The 14,660-nt window shown below is 51.6% G+C and overlaps 1 protein-coding gene across 6 annotated transcripts in view; it reads left to right on the forward strand.

The window, feature by feature from the left end:
* Positions 1 to 14,660, forward strand: part of LOC140430323 (BTB/POZ domain-containing protein kctd15) — an 82,258-nt gene that overhangs the window by 52,913 nt on the left and 14,685 nt on the right. For all 6 annotated transcript variants that reach the window (XM_072517766.1, XM_072517767.1, XM_072517770.1 and 3 more), the window contains 2 exons: positions 1 to 145; positions 1,256 to 1,561. In XM_072517766.1, coding sequence (XP_072373867.1) covers positions 1 to 145; positions 1,256 to 1,561 — 451 coding nt within the window. The remainder of the gene's footprint in view (positions 146 to 1,255; positions 1,562 to 14,660) is intronic.

The raw sequence follows: 14,660 nt of genomic DNA on the forward strand, positions 1-14,660 counted from the left end.
GATAGGGCGCCTTTTCAATGGCACGGAGCCCATTGTACTGGACAGTTTAAAGCAGCACTACTTCATCGATCGAGACGGGGAGATTTTCCGTTACATCCTCAGTTTCCTCAGGACATCGAAGCTCCTGCTGCCGGAGGATTTCAAGGTGAATGGGCAAGGATGTTTGAATTAATTTTGTTTCTTGGTCATTTTTGTTCATTGTTGGCAGCTGGTGATTTGCTCAAAATGTGCGCCTGGCATTGGGCTGCGGGTCCCACAGAAGGAGAATGGAAAATAAATGATGTTTGTATTGCCTGGCCACAGAGGGAGGTTTTCGGAACCTCACCACCATTGACGTACCCAAAGAAGAAGCTGTTTGGCGTCTCCAACTTGTTCTTCCTTCAATCAAATCATGACTGACCCGTATCTTACCTCTGTTTATCAACCTTGGTTACATTGCCCTGAACATTCCTGCCTAACAAAAACCAGGGGCTGGTTTAGCTCACTGGGATAAATCGCTGGCTTTGAAAGCAGACCAAGGCAGGCCAGCAGCACGGTTCAATTCCCGTAACAGCCTCCCCGAACAGGTGCCGGAATGTGGCAACTAGGGGCTTTTCACAGTAACTTCATTGAAGCCTACTCGTGACAATAAGCGATTATCTTATCTTTATCTATGAATCTCAGATTTTGCCTCAGCCCCAACAGAGAATTTCAGATATTCACGGCCCTGTGCGTGAAGATGTGCTTCACTGCCTTGCCCCTGACCCGCCTGGCTCGAACTCCAAGACGATACCCCCTTGTTTTGGATTCCCCACACACCCCAAACAGGAGAGGAAATAGTTTCTCCGTCTGTCTATCTATCATTCCAAATCCTTCAATCGTCTTAAACTCAATTCGATTACCCCTTAATCGTCTAAACTCAAAGGAATCCAACTCTATTCTGTGAAATCTGTCCTTATAATTTAACATTTTATAATTTTACTTCATATCTGAAATAGGAATAGTTAGGTTTTTTTTGGGGGGGGAGGAGAAAGTGAGGAAATGAGTCTGAAGCTGACCGCCCTCTGATCTAAGTGAAGTGAATAGAGACTGGCGTGGGTTAGAAATGTTGCTGTGAGTCTCTGAGACTGATTGGCTTGTGCCTCTCCTGTGCCGTACGTGATCTGTGGAATCATGGGACTGGCTGAAGGAGCTGAATGATCCTCTCCTGATCCTATCTGAGTAAAAAACAAAGCAATAAAAAGAAGGATGTGAAATGAAATGCCCCTTGTTGCAGGATTTCAGTCTGCTGTATGAAGAAGCCAGGTATTACCAGTTACAGCCCATGGTGCGAGAACTGGAGAGGTGGAAGCAGGAAAAGGAACATCAAAAGTCCTCGCAACCCTGTGAGTGTCTGGTGCTGAGGGTAACCCCTGACCTGGGAGAGCGCATCAGTCTGAGCGGAGAGAAGTCCCTCATTGAGGATATTTTCCCCGAGACGGGGGACATCATGTGCAACTCTGTAAACGCCGGGTGGAACCAGGATCCCACACATGTCATACGCTTTCCAATCAATGGATACTGTCGGCTCAACTCAGTCCAGGTAAGGCCTGCTCTGGCCCTCAGCTCTGGGGTGTCGGATTTCAATTTGCCAAATATGCTAAACTGTGCCAACTGGTGGTTACTGTCTCTGTGCTCCTGCAACTTACCAAACCTCAGTGTCTGTGTGTGTGTGTCTGTGTCTCTGTGTGTCAGTGTGTGTGTGTCTGTGTCTGTGTCTGTGTGTGTGTGTCTGGTTGTGTGTGTGTTTGTGTCTGATTGTGTATATGTGTATGTGTCTGATTGTGTGCGTGTGTGTCTGGTTGTGTGTGTCTGGTTGTGTGTGTGTCTGATTATGTGTGTGGGTGTCTGATTGTGTGTCTGGTTGTGTATGTATGTGTCTGATTGTGTGCGTGTGTGTCTGATTGTGTGTGTCTGATTGTGTGTGTGTGTATGTTTAATTGTGTGTCTGTGTGTCTGATTGTGTGTGTGTGTTTGTGTCTGATTGTGTGTGTGTTTGTGTCTGATTGTGTGTGTGTCTGATTATGTGTGTGTGTGTCTGATTGTGTATATGTGTATGTGTCTGGTTGTGTGAAGGTGTGTCTGGTTGTGTGTGTGCGTATGTGTCTGATTGCTTGTGTGTGATTGTGTGTGTGTGTGTCTGATTGTGTGTGTGTGTGTCTGATTGTGTGCCTGGTTGAGTATATGTGTGTGTGTCTGATTTTGTGTGTGTGTGTGTCTGATTGTGTGTGTGTGTGTCTGATTGTGTGCGTGTGTGTCTGATTGTGTGTGTGTGTGTCTGATTGTGTGCCTGGTTGAGTATATGTGTGTGTGTCTGATTGTGTGTGTCTGGTTGTGTGTGTGTGTGTCTGATTGTGTGTGTGTGTGTATGTTTGATTGTGTGTCTGTGTCTGATTGTGTGTGTGTGTTTGTGTCTGATTGTGTGTGTGTTTGTGTCTGATTGTGTGTGTGTCTGATTATGTGTGTGTGTGTCTGATTGTGTATATGTGTATGTGTCTGGTTGTGTGAAGGTGTGTCTGGTTGTGTGTGTGCGTATGTGTCTGATTGCTTGTGTGTGATTGTGTGTGTGTGTGTCTGATTGTGTGTGTGTGTGTCTGATTGTGTGCCTGGTTGAGTATATGTGTGTGTGTCTGATTGTGTGTGTGTGTGTGTCTGATTGTGTGCGTGTGTGTCTGATTGTGTGTGTGTGTGTCTGATTGTGTGCCTGGTTGAGTATATGTGTGTGTGTCTGATTGTGTGTGTGTGTGTGTCTGATTGTGTGTGTGTGTGTCTGATTGTGTGCGTGTGTGTCTGATTGTGTGTGTGTGTGTCTGATTGTGTGCCTGGTTGAGTATATGTGTGTGTGTCTGATTGTGTGTGTGTGTATGTTTGATTGTGTGTCTGTGTGTCTGATTGTGTGTGTGTGTTTGTGTCTGATTGTGTGTGTGTTTGTGTCTGATTGTGTGTGTCTGATTGTGTGTGTGTGTGTCTGATTATGTGTCTGGTTGTGTATATGTGTATGTGTCTGATTGTGTGCGTGTGTGTCTGATTGTGTGTGTGTCTGATTGTGTGTGCGTCTGATTGTGTGTGTGTGTCTGATTGTGTGTGTTTGATTGTGTGTGTGTGTGTCTGATTATGTGTCTGGTTGTGTATATGTGTATGTGTCTGATTGTGTGCGTGTGTGTCTGGTTGTGTGTGTGTCTGATTATGTGTGTGTGTGTCTGATTGTGTGTGTGTTTGTGTCTGATTGTGTGTGTCTGATTGTGTGTGTGTGTTTGTGTCTGATTGTGTGTGTGTTTGTGTCTGATTGTGTGTGTCTGATTAGGTTTGTGTGTGTCTGATTGTGTATATGTGTATGTCTGATTGTGTACATGTGTATGTGTCTGGTTGTGTGAAGGTGTGTCTGATTGTGTGTGTGTGTGTCTGATTGTGTGTGTGTGTGTCTGATTGTGTGTGTGTGTGTCTGATTGTGTGCTTGGTTGAGTATATGTGTATGTGTCTGATTGTGTGCGTGTGTGTCTGGTTGTGTGTGTGTGTGTCTGATTGTGTGTGTGTGTATGTTTGATTGTGTGTCTGTGTGTCTGATTGTGTGTGTGTGTTTGTGTGTGTTTGTGTCTGATTGTGTGTGTCTGATTGTGTGTGTGTGTGTCTGATTATGTGTCTGGTTGTGTATATGTGTATGTGTCTGATTGTGTGTGTGTGTGTCTGATTGTGTGTGTGTCTGATTGTGTGTGTGTCTGATTGTGTGTGTGTCTGATTGTGTGTGTGTCTGATTGTGTGTGTGTCTGATCGTGTGTGTGTCTGATTGTGTGTGTGTCTGATTGTGTGTGTCTGATTGTGTGTGTCTGATTGTGTGTGTCTGATTGTGTGTGTGTGTCTGATTGTGTGTGTCTGATTGTGTGTGTGTGTCTGATTGTGTGTGTTTGATTGTGTGTGTTTGTGTCTGATTGTGTGAGTTTGATTGTGTGTGTGTGTCTGATTATGTGTCTGGTTGTGTATATGTGTATGTGTCTGATTGTGTGCGTGTGTGTCTGGTTGTGTGTGTGTCTGATTATGTGTGTGTCTGATTGTGTATATAAGTATGTGTCTGGTTGTGTGTGTGTCTGATTATGTGTGTGTCTGATTGTGTATATAAGTATGTGTCTGGTTGTGTGTGTCTTTGTGTCTGATTGCTTGTGTCTGATTGTGTGTGTCTGATTGTGTGTGTGTGTGTCTGATTGTGTGTGTGTCTGATTGTGTGTGTGTCTGATTGTGTGTGTCTGATTGTGTGTGTGTGTTTGTGTCTGATTGTGTGTGTGTTTGTGTCTGATTGTGTGTGTGTTTGTGTCTGATTGTGTGTGTCTGATTGTGTGTGTGTGTTTGTGTCTGATTGTATGTGTGTGTGTGTCTGATTGTGTGTGTCTGATTAGGTTTGTGTGTGTCTGATTGTGTATATGTGTATGTCTGATTGTGTATATGTGTATGTGTCTGGTTGTGTGAAGGTGTGTCTGGTTGTGTGTGTGTATGTGTCTGATTGCTTGTGTGTGATTGTGTGTGTCTGATTGTGTGTGTCTGGTTGTGTATATGTGTATGTGACTGATTGTGTGCGTGTGTGTCTGATTGTGTGTGTGTGTGTCTGATTATGTGCCTGGTTGAGTATATGTGTGTGTCTGATTGTGTGAAGGTGTATCTGGTTGTGTGTGTGTATGTGTCTGATTGCTTGTGTGTGATTGTGTGTGTCTGATTGTGTGTCTGGTTGTGTATATGTGTATGTGTCTGATTGTGTGCGTGTGTGTCTGATTGTGTGCGTGTGTGTCTGAATGTGTGTGTGTCTGATTGTGTGTGTGTCTGATTGTGTGTGTGTCTGATTGTGTGTGTGTCTGATTGTGTGTGTGTGTGTCTGATAGTGTGTGTGTGTGCCTGATTGTGTGTGTGTCTGATTGTGTGTGTGTCTGATTGTGTGTGTGTGTGTGTCTGATTGTGTGTGTGTCTGATTGTGTGTGTGTGTGTCTGATTGTGTGCGTGTGTGTCTGATTGTGTGTGTGTGTGTCTGATTGTGTGCCTGGTTGAGTATATGTGTGTGTGTCTGATTGTGTGTGTGTGTGTCTGATTGTGTGCGTGTGTGTCTGATTGTGTGTGTGTGTGTCTGATTGTGTGCCTGGTTGAGTATATGTGTGTGTGTCTGATTGTGTGTGTGTGTGTCTGATTGTGTGCCTGGTTGAGTATATGTGTATGTGTCTGGTTGTGTGCGTGTGTGTCTGGTTGTGTGTGTGTGTGTCTGATTGTGTGTGTGTATGTTTGATTGTGTGTGGTTGTGTATGTTTGATTGTGTGTCTGTGTGTCTGATTGTGTGTGTGTGTTTGTGTCTGATTGTGTGTGTGTTTGTGTCTGATTGTGTGTGTCTGATTGTGTGTGTGTGTTTGTGTCTGATTGTATGTGTGTGTGTGTCTGATTGTGTGTGTCTGATTAGGTTTGTGTGTGTCTGATTGTGTATATGTGTATGTCTGATTGTGTATATGTGTATGTGTCTGGTTGTGTGAAGGTGTGTCTGGTTGTGTGTGTGTATGTGTCTGATTGCTTGTGTGTGATTGTGTGTGTCTGATTGTGTGTGTCTGGTTGTGTATATGTGTATGTGACTGATTGTGTGCGTGTGTGTCTGATTGTGTGTGTGTGTGTCTGATTATGTGCCTGGTTGAGTATATGTGTGTGTCTGATTGTGTGAAGGTGTATCTGGTTGTGTGTGTGTATGTGTCTGATTGCTTGTGTGTGATTGTGTGTGTCTGATTGTGTGTCTGGTTGTGTATATGTGTATGTGTCTGATTGTGTGCGTGTGTGTCTGATTGTGTGCGTGTGTGTCTGATTGTGTGTGTGTCTGATTGTGTGTGTGTCTGATTGTGTGTGTGTCTGATTGTGTGTGTGTCTGATTGTGTGTGTGTGTGTCTGATAGTGTGTGTGTGTGCCTGATTGTGTGTGTGTCTGATTGTGTGTATGTCTGATTGTGTGTGTGTGTGTGTCTGATTGTGTGTGTGTCTGATTGTGTGTGTGTGTGTCTGATTGTGTGCGTGTGTGTCTGATTGTGTGTGTGTGTGTCTGATTGTGTGCCTGGTTGAGTATATGTGTGTGTGTCTGATTGTGTGTGTGTGTGTGTCTGATTGTGTGCGTGTGTGTCTGATTGTGTGTGTGTGTGTCTGATTGTGTGCCTGGTTGAGTATATGTGTGTGTGTCTGATTGTGTGTGTGTGTGTCTGATTGTGTGCCTGATTGAGTATATGTGTATGTGTCTGGTTGTGTGCGTGTGTGTCTGGTTGTGTGTGTGTGTGTCTGATTGTGTGTGTGTGTATGTTTGATTGTGTGTGGTTGTGTATGTTTGATTGTGTGTCTGTGTGTCTGATTGTGTGTGTGTGTTTGTGTCTGATTGTGTGTGTGTTTGTGTCTGATTGTGTGTGTCTGATTGTGTGTGTGTGTGTCTGATTATTTGTCTGGTTGTGTATATGTGTATGTGTCTGATTGTGTGCGTGTGTGTCTGATTGTGTGTGTGTCTGATTGTGTGTGTGTCTGATTGTGTGTGTGTCTGATTGTGTGTGTGTGTCTGATTGTGTGTGTTTGATTGTGTGTGTTTGTGTCTGATTGTGTGTGTTTGATTGTGTGTGTGTGTGTCTGATTATGTGTCTGGTTGTGTATATGTGTATGTGTTCTATTGTGTGCGTGTGTGTCTGGTTGTGTGTGTGTCTGATTATGTGTGTGTGTGTCTGATTGTGTATATATGTATGTGTCTGGTTGTGTGAAGGTGTGTCTGGTTGTGTGTGTGTGTTTGTGTCTGATTGTGTGTGTGTTTGTGTCTGATTGTGTGTGTCTGATTGTGTGTGTGTGTTTGTGTCTGATTGTGTGTGTGTTTGTGTCTGATTGTGTGTGTCTGATTAGGTTTGTGTGTGTCTGATTGTGTATATGTGTATGTCTATGTGTCTGGTTGTGTGAAGGTGTGTCTGGTTGTGTGTGTGTATGTGTCTGATTGCTTGTGTGTGATTGTGTGTGTCTGATTGTGTGTGTGCGTGTCTGATTATGTGTCTGGTTGTGTATATGTGTATGTGTCTGATTGTGTGCGTGTGTGTCTGATTGTGTGTGTGTGTTTGATTGTGTGCCTGGTTGAGTATATGTGTGTGTCTGATTGTGTGAAGGTGTATCTGGTTGTGTGTGTGTTAGTGTCTGATTGCGTGTGTGTGATTGTGTGTGTCTGATTGTGTGTCTGGTTGTGTATATGTGTATGTGTCTGATTGTGTGCGTGTGTGTCTGATTGTGTGCATGTGTGTCTGATTGTGGGTGTGTCTGATTGTGTGTGTGTCTGATTGTGTGCGTGTGTGTCTGATTGTGTGTGTGTCTGATTGTGTGTGTGTCTGATTGTGTGTGTGTGTGTCTGATTGTGTGTGTGTGTCTGATTGTGTGTGTGTCTGATTGTGTGTGTGTGTGTCTGATTGTGTGTGTGTCTGATTGTGTGTGTGTGTGTGATTGTGTGTGTTTGATTGTGTGTGTGTGTGTCTGATTATGTGTCTGGTTGTGTATATGTGTGTGTGTCTGGTTGTGTGTGTGTCTGATTATGTGTGTGTGTGTCTGATTGTGTATATGTGTATGTGTCTGGTTGTGTGCGTGTGTGTCTGATTGTGTGTGTGTGTATGTTTGATTGTGTGTCTGTGTGTCTGATTGTGTGTGTGTGTTTTTGTCTGATTATGTGTGTGTTTGTGTCTGATTGTGTGTGTGTCTGATTGTGTGTGTTTGATTGTGTGTGTGTGTGTCTGATTATGTGTCTGGTTGTGTATATGTGTATGTGTCTGGTTGTGTGAAGGTGTGTCTGATTGTGTGTGTCTGATTGTGTGTGTGTGTATGTTTGATTGTGTGTCTGTGTGTCTGATTGTGTGTGTGTATGTTTGATTGTGTGTCTGTGTGTCTGATTGTGTGTTTGTGTCTGATTGTGTGTGTCTGATTGTGTATATGTGTGTGTGTCTGGTTGTGTGAAGGTGTGTCTGGTTGTGTGTGTGTATGTGTCTGATTGCTTGTGTGTGATTGTGTGTGTCTGATTGTGTGTGTGTGTGTCTGATTATGTGTCTGGTTTTGTATATGTGTATGTGTCTGATTGTGTGCGTGTGTGTCTGGTTGTGTGCGTGTGTATCTGACTGTGTGTGTGTCTGATTGTGTGTGTGTGTCTGATTGTGTGAACGTGTGTCTGGTTGTGTGTGAAGGTGTGTCTGTTGTGTGTATGTGTTTTTGATTGTGTGCATGTGTGTGTGTCTGGTTGTGTGTTTGCGTTTCTGGTTGTGCGTGGGTGTTTGTGTGTCTGGTTCTGTGTGTGTGTTTTTGATTGTGTGCGTGTGTGCGTGTCTGGTTGTGTGTGGGTGTTTATGTGTCTGGTTGTGTGTGTGTGTGTGTCTCATTGTGTGTGTGTGTCTGATTGTGAGCACGTGTGTGTGTCCGATTGTGTGCGTGTGTGACAAAGGGGTCTTTAAGAGGGGTACTAGAAGGCTGACATACTGAACCACAAAGAGTGATTGAAGTGGGGGATAACGATCATGGGTTTTACAAGTGCTCTGACCTGTAGGTCAGTGAGAGCTATGACAGCAGGGCACTGTCAATCCAGTGTGCCAGAGCTCCGTGGACACACACCCCATCGGGATAACAGCGCTTACATATCAGCGCTACAAAGAATAGGCTTTCCTGCAAAACCCCATGGATAAAAGGGAGAGGCGTGGGTTGGAGACGAAGTTGGTTGTGTGACAGGAACCGAGAAAACAGTGTAAACAAAATAAAAACAAAAATGCTGCCCCGGTTTCAGGTCGGAATCGATAAATGTGTTTCTCTCCAACATGCTAAACATGTCCAGCATTTTTCTATCCTACACGGGATGTGGGCTTCGCAGACTAGGCCAGCATTTATTCCCCATTCCTAATTGCCCTTGATTTACATTTAGATTGATTGTCCCGTGTACCGAGTGCAATGCTACAATGTGGAGAAGGTGGGTGGAGAGATCAGTCCATAAGAGGGTCGTTCAGGAGTTTGGTGACAGCGGGGAAGAAGCTGTTTTTGATCTGTCTGTGCGAGTTCTCAGACTTTTGTATCTCCTGCCCGCTGGAAGAGAGAATAACCTGGGTGGGAGGGGTCTTTAACTCTGCTGCCCGCGGGAGGTGTAGACAGAGTCAATGGGTGGGAGGCAGGGTCACAAGATGGACTGAGCTGTGTTCACAACACTCTGGAGTTTCTTCAGAAGGTGAGTTGAACCGCTGGAGGCTATGTGGTGTAGGTACACCCACTGTGCTGTTAGGGAGGGAGTTCCAGGATGTTGCCCCAGGGACAGTGAAGGAACGGCCGATATATTTCCAAGTCAGGGTGGTGAGTGACTCGGAGGGGAACCTCCAGGTGGTGGGGCTCCCAGGTATCTGCTGCTCTTGTCCTTCTAGATGGCAGTGGGCGTGGGTTTGGAAGGTGCTGCCCTGAGGAACCTCAGCGAGTTCCTGCAGGTGCCACACAACACGATGGAGGGTATCCTCACTCTGTCTCCACAAGGACTGTGTGGTGGTCACTCTTACTAATACAGTCATGGACAGACGAATCTGCCGCAGGCAGGTTGGTGGGGATGAGGTAAAGTGTGTTTCCCCTTCTTGTTGGTTCCTCACCACCTGCTGCAGTCCCAGTCCAGCAGATCTGTCCTCTAGGACCCGGCCAGCTGGGTCTGTGGTGGTACCACCGAGCTGCTCTTGGTGATGGACAGTGAAGTCCCCACCCAGGGCATATTCTGCGCCCTTGCCACCCTCAGTGCTTCCTCCGAGTGGTGTTCAACATGGAGGAGAACTGGCTCATCAGCTGACGGGAGGGACAGTGAAAGTCGCCTGACTCAGATGACCACAGGCTGCTCTCCCCTTTGAGGGGGGAGAGCTGACCGGTGGTGATTTAACCCGAGGGTCACCACACCTCAGGCGAGGGGCAAGGATGAGAAGGTGGGGCCTTCGTGAATAAGCTCAGCCGGTACGGGGATTGAACCCCCGCTGCTGGTGTCTCCCCGCATCACGACCCAGCCGTCCAGCCGACTGATGTAACCAACCCGGAGGGGGTGGGTGACTGTGTGGTAATCAGCAGGAGGTTTCCTTGCCCATGTTTAACCTGAAGCCATGGGGACTTCATGGGGTCTGGAGTCGATGTTGAGGCAACTCCCTCCCGACTGTATCCCACTGTGCCCCCACCCTGCTGGGTCTGTCCTGCCGGTGAGACAGGCCATATCCAGGGGTGGGGATGGTGATATCTGGGACATTGGGCGCGATTTCTCGAACAGGCCCCAGAATGTGGCGACGAGGGGATTTTCACAGTAACTTCATTGCAGTGTTAATGTAAACCTACTTGTGGCAATAAAGATTATTATAAAGTGTGGTAGTGAGTGGCAACTGACACGAGATTCCCGCTGCTCGGTCCAGCGAGGCTGGCAACGCCATTCAACCTCAATTGGTCCACTTCACGTGGCCTCACGGGCTTCTCTCTGCAAATGAAGGCTCGCCAGCTGATTCGCCAGCCCCTCGCTAACAAGGTCGAGCAGCGCTTAAGCTGCACTTGCTCAGCCAACCCCAGCCAGGTCGCAACAAAGGTGCCAAGAGACTGGCCCGAAGATTCGGGGACGCTGACCTGGAGAGGCTGAGAGACGCAGTGGAGGCCAGGAGGGATGTCCTGTCCCCCCGAGGGTCCCGGAGCCTTAGCCACAGGGCAGCCAGTGCTGCCTGGGATGAGGGGGCGGCGGCTGTGAGCTCTGGGGGTGTGACCAGGAGGACTGGCCTCCGGTGCAGGAAGAAGGTCAATGACCGACACTGGGCAGCACGAGTGAGGAGACACCACCCCCACCGAGACCTTTCTACCCCCAAGGGAGTGTCTACCCCCCTCACCCTTCAACCCCCCCCTCACCGTTCAACCTCCCTCCCAACCCTCCCTCTACCTCCTCCCCCTTCAACCCCCTCCAAGTGCTCCAGTGCAGATACACGCACCTCGGTGGGCAACGTTAGTGATCAGGCTTCTGGGGCACAATCTGATGAGCACCACGTTGCTGCTGATGGACATCAGGCGAGGCAGGAACCCCCCAGGCGAGGCAGGAAGGTCCAGGCGAGACAGGAAGGCCCAGGCGAGGCAGGAACCCCCCAGGCGAGGCAGGAAGGTCCAGGCGAGACAGGAAGGCCCAGGCGAGGCAGGAAGGCCCAGGCGAGGCAGGAAGGCCCAGGCGAGGCAGGAAGCCCCAGGCGAGGCGGGAAGGCCAAGGCGAGACAGGAAGGCCCAGGCGAGGCAGGAAGTCCCAGGCGAGGCAGGAAGGCCCAGGCGAGCAGGAAGGCCCAGGCGAGACAGGAAGGCCCAGGCGAGGCAGGAAGGCCCAGGCGAGGCAGGAACCCCCAGGCGAGACAGGAACCCCCAGGAGAGGCAGGAAGGCCCAGGCGAGGCAGGAAGGCCCAGGCGAGGCAGGAAGGCCCAGGCGAGGCAGGAACCCCCAGGCGAGGCAGGAACCCCCAGGCGAGACAAGAACCCCCAGGAGAGGCAGGAAGGCCCAGGCGAGGCAGGAAGGCCCAGGCGGGGCAGGAAGGCCCAGGCGTGGTAGGAACCCCCAGGAGAGACAGGAAGCCCCAGGCATGGCAGGAAGGCCCAGGAGAGGCAGGAAGGCCCAGGCGAGGCGGGAAGCCCCAGGCGAGGCAGGAAGGCCCAGGCGAGGCAGGAAGGCCCAGGCGAGGCAGGAAGGCCCAAGCGAGGCAGGAACCCCCAGGCGAGGCAGGAAGGCCCAGGCGAGGCAGGAAGTCCCAGGCGAGGCAGGAAGGCCCAGGAGAGACAGGAACCCCCAGGCGAGGCAGGAAGGCCCAGGCGAGGCAGGAAGCCCAGGAGAGACAGGAACCCCCAGGCGAGGCAGGAAGGCCCAGGTGAGGCAGGAAGGCCCAGGGGAGACAGGAACCCCCAGGCGAGGCAGGAAGGCCCAGGCGAGGCAGGAAGGCCTAGGCGAGGCAGGAAGGCCCAGGAGAGACAGGAACCCCCAGGCGAGGCGGGAAGGCCCAGGCGAGGCAGGAAGGCCCAGGCAAGGCAGGAAGGCCCAGGAGAGACAGGAACCCCCAGGCGAGGTAGGAAGGCCCAGGCGAGGCAGGAAGACCCAGACGAGGCAGGAAGGCCCAAGCGAGGCAGGAAGGCCCAGGCCAGGCAGGAAGGCCCAGGGGAGACAGGAACCCCCAGGTGAGGCAGGAAGGCCCAGGAGAGACAGGAACCCCCAGGCCAGGCAGGAAGGCCCAGGAGAGACAGGAACCCCCAGGCGAGGCAGGAAGGCCCAGGCGAGGCAGGAAGGCCCAGGCGAGGCAGGAAGGGCCAGGAGAGACAGGAACCCCCAGGCGAGGCAGGAAGGCCCAGGCGAGGCAGGAAGACCCAGGCGAGGCAGGAAGGCCCAAGCGTGGCAGGAAGGCCCAGGAGAGACAGGAACCCCCAGGCGAGGCAGGAAGGCCCAGGCGAGGCAGGAAGACCCAGGCGAGGCAGGAAGGCCCAGGCGAGGCAAACTCCACACGGACAGTGACCCGGAGCTGGGATCGAACCTGGGACCTCGGCACCGTGAGGCAGCAGTGCTAACCCAGTGGGCCACCGTGCCGCTTGAAATTCAGAATTAATAACAATGATCTTTATTATTGTCACAAGTAGGCTTGCATTAACACTAATGAAATTACTGTGAAAAGCCCCTAGTCGCCACATTCCGCCGCCTGTTTGGGTAGTGGGACGAGAGGAGGTGGAGATTGGGAGGTCGCCTTGTCCTATTGGGTGGAAAAGGGGGGATGTCAGCGTCACTCCAGCAGATCCATAGCCGATTGGTGGAGTCCCAGAGGCTCCGGGCGCAGGAGTGGCACTGAGGCCAACACTGCCAGGGTGGCGACTGCAGCGGGGAGCCTGGTGCACGATGTCGGCACCATGGGTGAAGGGGTCCCAGGCGTCGCGCAGTCGGTGACGGCCATGGCTGAGGGTCTCGGCAGAATGTCCGACTCGCTGGGGGATGTCACCCAGGCCGACCTTGATGGGGTTCTGCGGGACATGTCCTGCTCTCAGATGGGAATGGCCGAAGCGCTGAGGAGCTTGTCCCAGTCACGGGTTGGCATTGCCAAGGGCATCGACACTATGGTGCGGACCACAGGGAGCCTCCAGGGCTGGCAGAGCCAGATGATGCAGGGACAGCCGGGGCTTGAACCAGCTGCCCCTCCATCCCAAGGTGAACCCCAGGTCCTTACGGGCACTGGATGGGAGGAGGGGGCCCTCAGTGCCAACCCGGACCCGTCCCATTGAGTGGCAACGGTGGCCACCAGCTCCCCCTGGGTTCCACCCCTCTGATGAAGCCATGCCTCGGGGACAGGACACGGGACAGGGCTGTGAATCTGCCGTCGACAAGTGAGCCGGGCCCTCTGGTCCCTGAGCCCCCAGGCGACGCCCACCGCGGTATCGAAGGCCACGGGATACACCTGGACAGAGTGGTAGTGCTCGGAGGACCAAGCACATCGCGCATCACTGAGGGCAGAGGGTCCCCACCCCCAGTCATGGGACCCCACCCCCCCCGTCGAGCACTGGGAGGTCTGCCCAGCACCCCCGAGCTCTTTGCCTGTGAGCACAGATGGCTACACCCCTCCCCGGCTCCCCACAGAAGCCCTTCCGCCAGGTTCACATTTTTCAAAAGGAGCACTAATCGGAGCCAGCGTGACCACTCGCTGGGGAGGCGGCTGGATGACGGGAGGCGGCTGGATGACGGGAGGCCGCTGGATGACGGGAGGCCGGTGGATGACGGGAGGCCGCTGGATGACGGGAGGCCGCTGGATGACGGGAGGCCGCTGGATGACGGGAGGCCGCTGGATGACGGGAGGCGGCTGGATGACGGGAGGCCGCTGGATGACGGGAGGCCGCTGGATGACGGGAGGCGGCTGGATGACGGGAGGCCGGTGGATGACGGGAGGCCGGTGGATGACGGGAGGCCGCTGGATGACGGGAGGCCGCAGGATGACGGGAGGCCGCTGGATGACGGGAGGCGGCTGGATGACGGGAGGCCGGTGGATGACGGGAGGCCGGTGGATGACGGGAGGCCGGTGGATGACGGGAGGCGGCTGGATGACGGGAGGCTGCTGGATGACGGGAGGCCGGTGGATGACGGGAGGCCGGTGGATGACGGGAGGCCGCTGGATGACGGGAGGCCGGTGGATGACGGGAGGCCGCTGGATGACGGGAGGCCGGTGGATGACGGGAGGCCGCTGGATGACGGGAGGCCGGTGGATGACGGGAGGCCGCTGGATGACGGGAGGCCGCTGGATATGGGATGGATCTCGTTAATTGTTTTGAAATGGGGCTTAAGTGGTGATAATTGGGAGTGGGCGGCAAACTGTTTGGCGCCCGGCAGGGATCTCGTTTTCGGCCTCTCCCGCTATCCACCGGCCTCGTTTCACTTGAGCGAGAGCGTAACCAGACCGGAGAATCACGCCTGTTGTCTGTAAGGTCTGATTCTGTGAGTGTGACTATGTCAGGATGTTGCTGACCAGTCTGTGAGGCAGCTCTCCCAGCTTTGGCACAGGCCCCCAGATGTTAGTGAGGAGGACTTTGCAGGGTCGGTGGGCTGTGTTTGCCGCTGTTTCTGGTGCTGAGGCCAGTGCCCACGTGGTCCATCCGGTTTCATTCATT

The sequence above is a fragment of the Scyliorhinus torazame genome, chromosome 10 (genome assembly GCF_047496885.1).
Source record: "Scyliorhinus torazame isolate Kashiwa2021f chromosome 10, sScyTor2.1, whole genome shotgun sequence".
In the NCBI taxonomy this organism is placed as follows: Eukaryota; Metazoa; Chordata; class Chondrichthyes; order Carcharhiniformes; family Scyliorhinidae; genus Scyliorhinus; species Scyliorhinus torazame.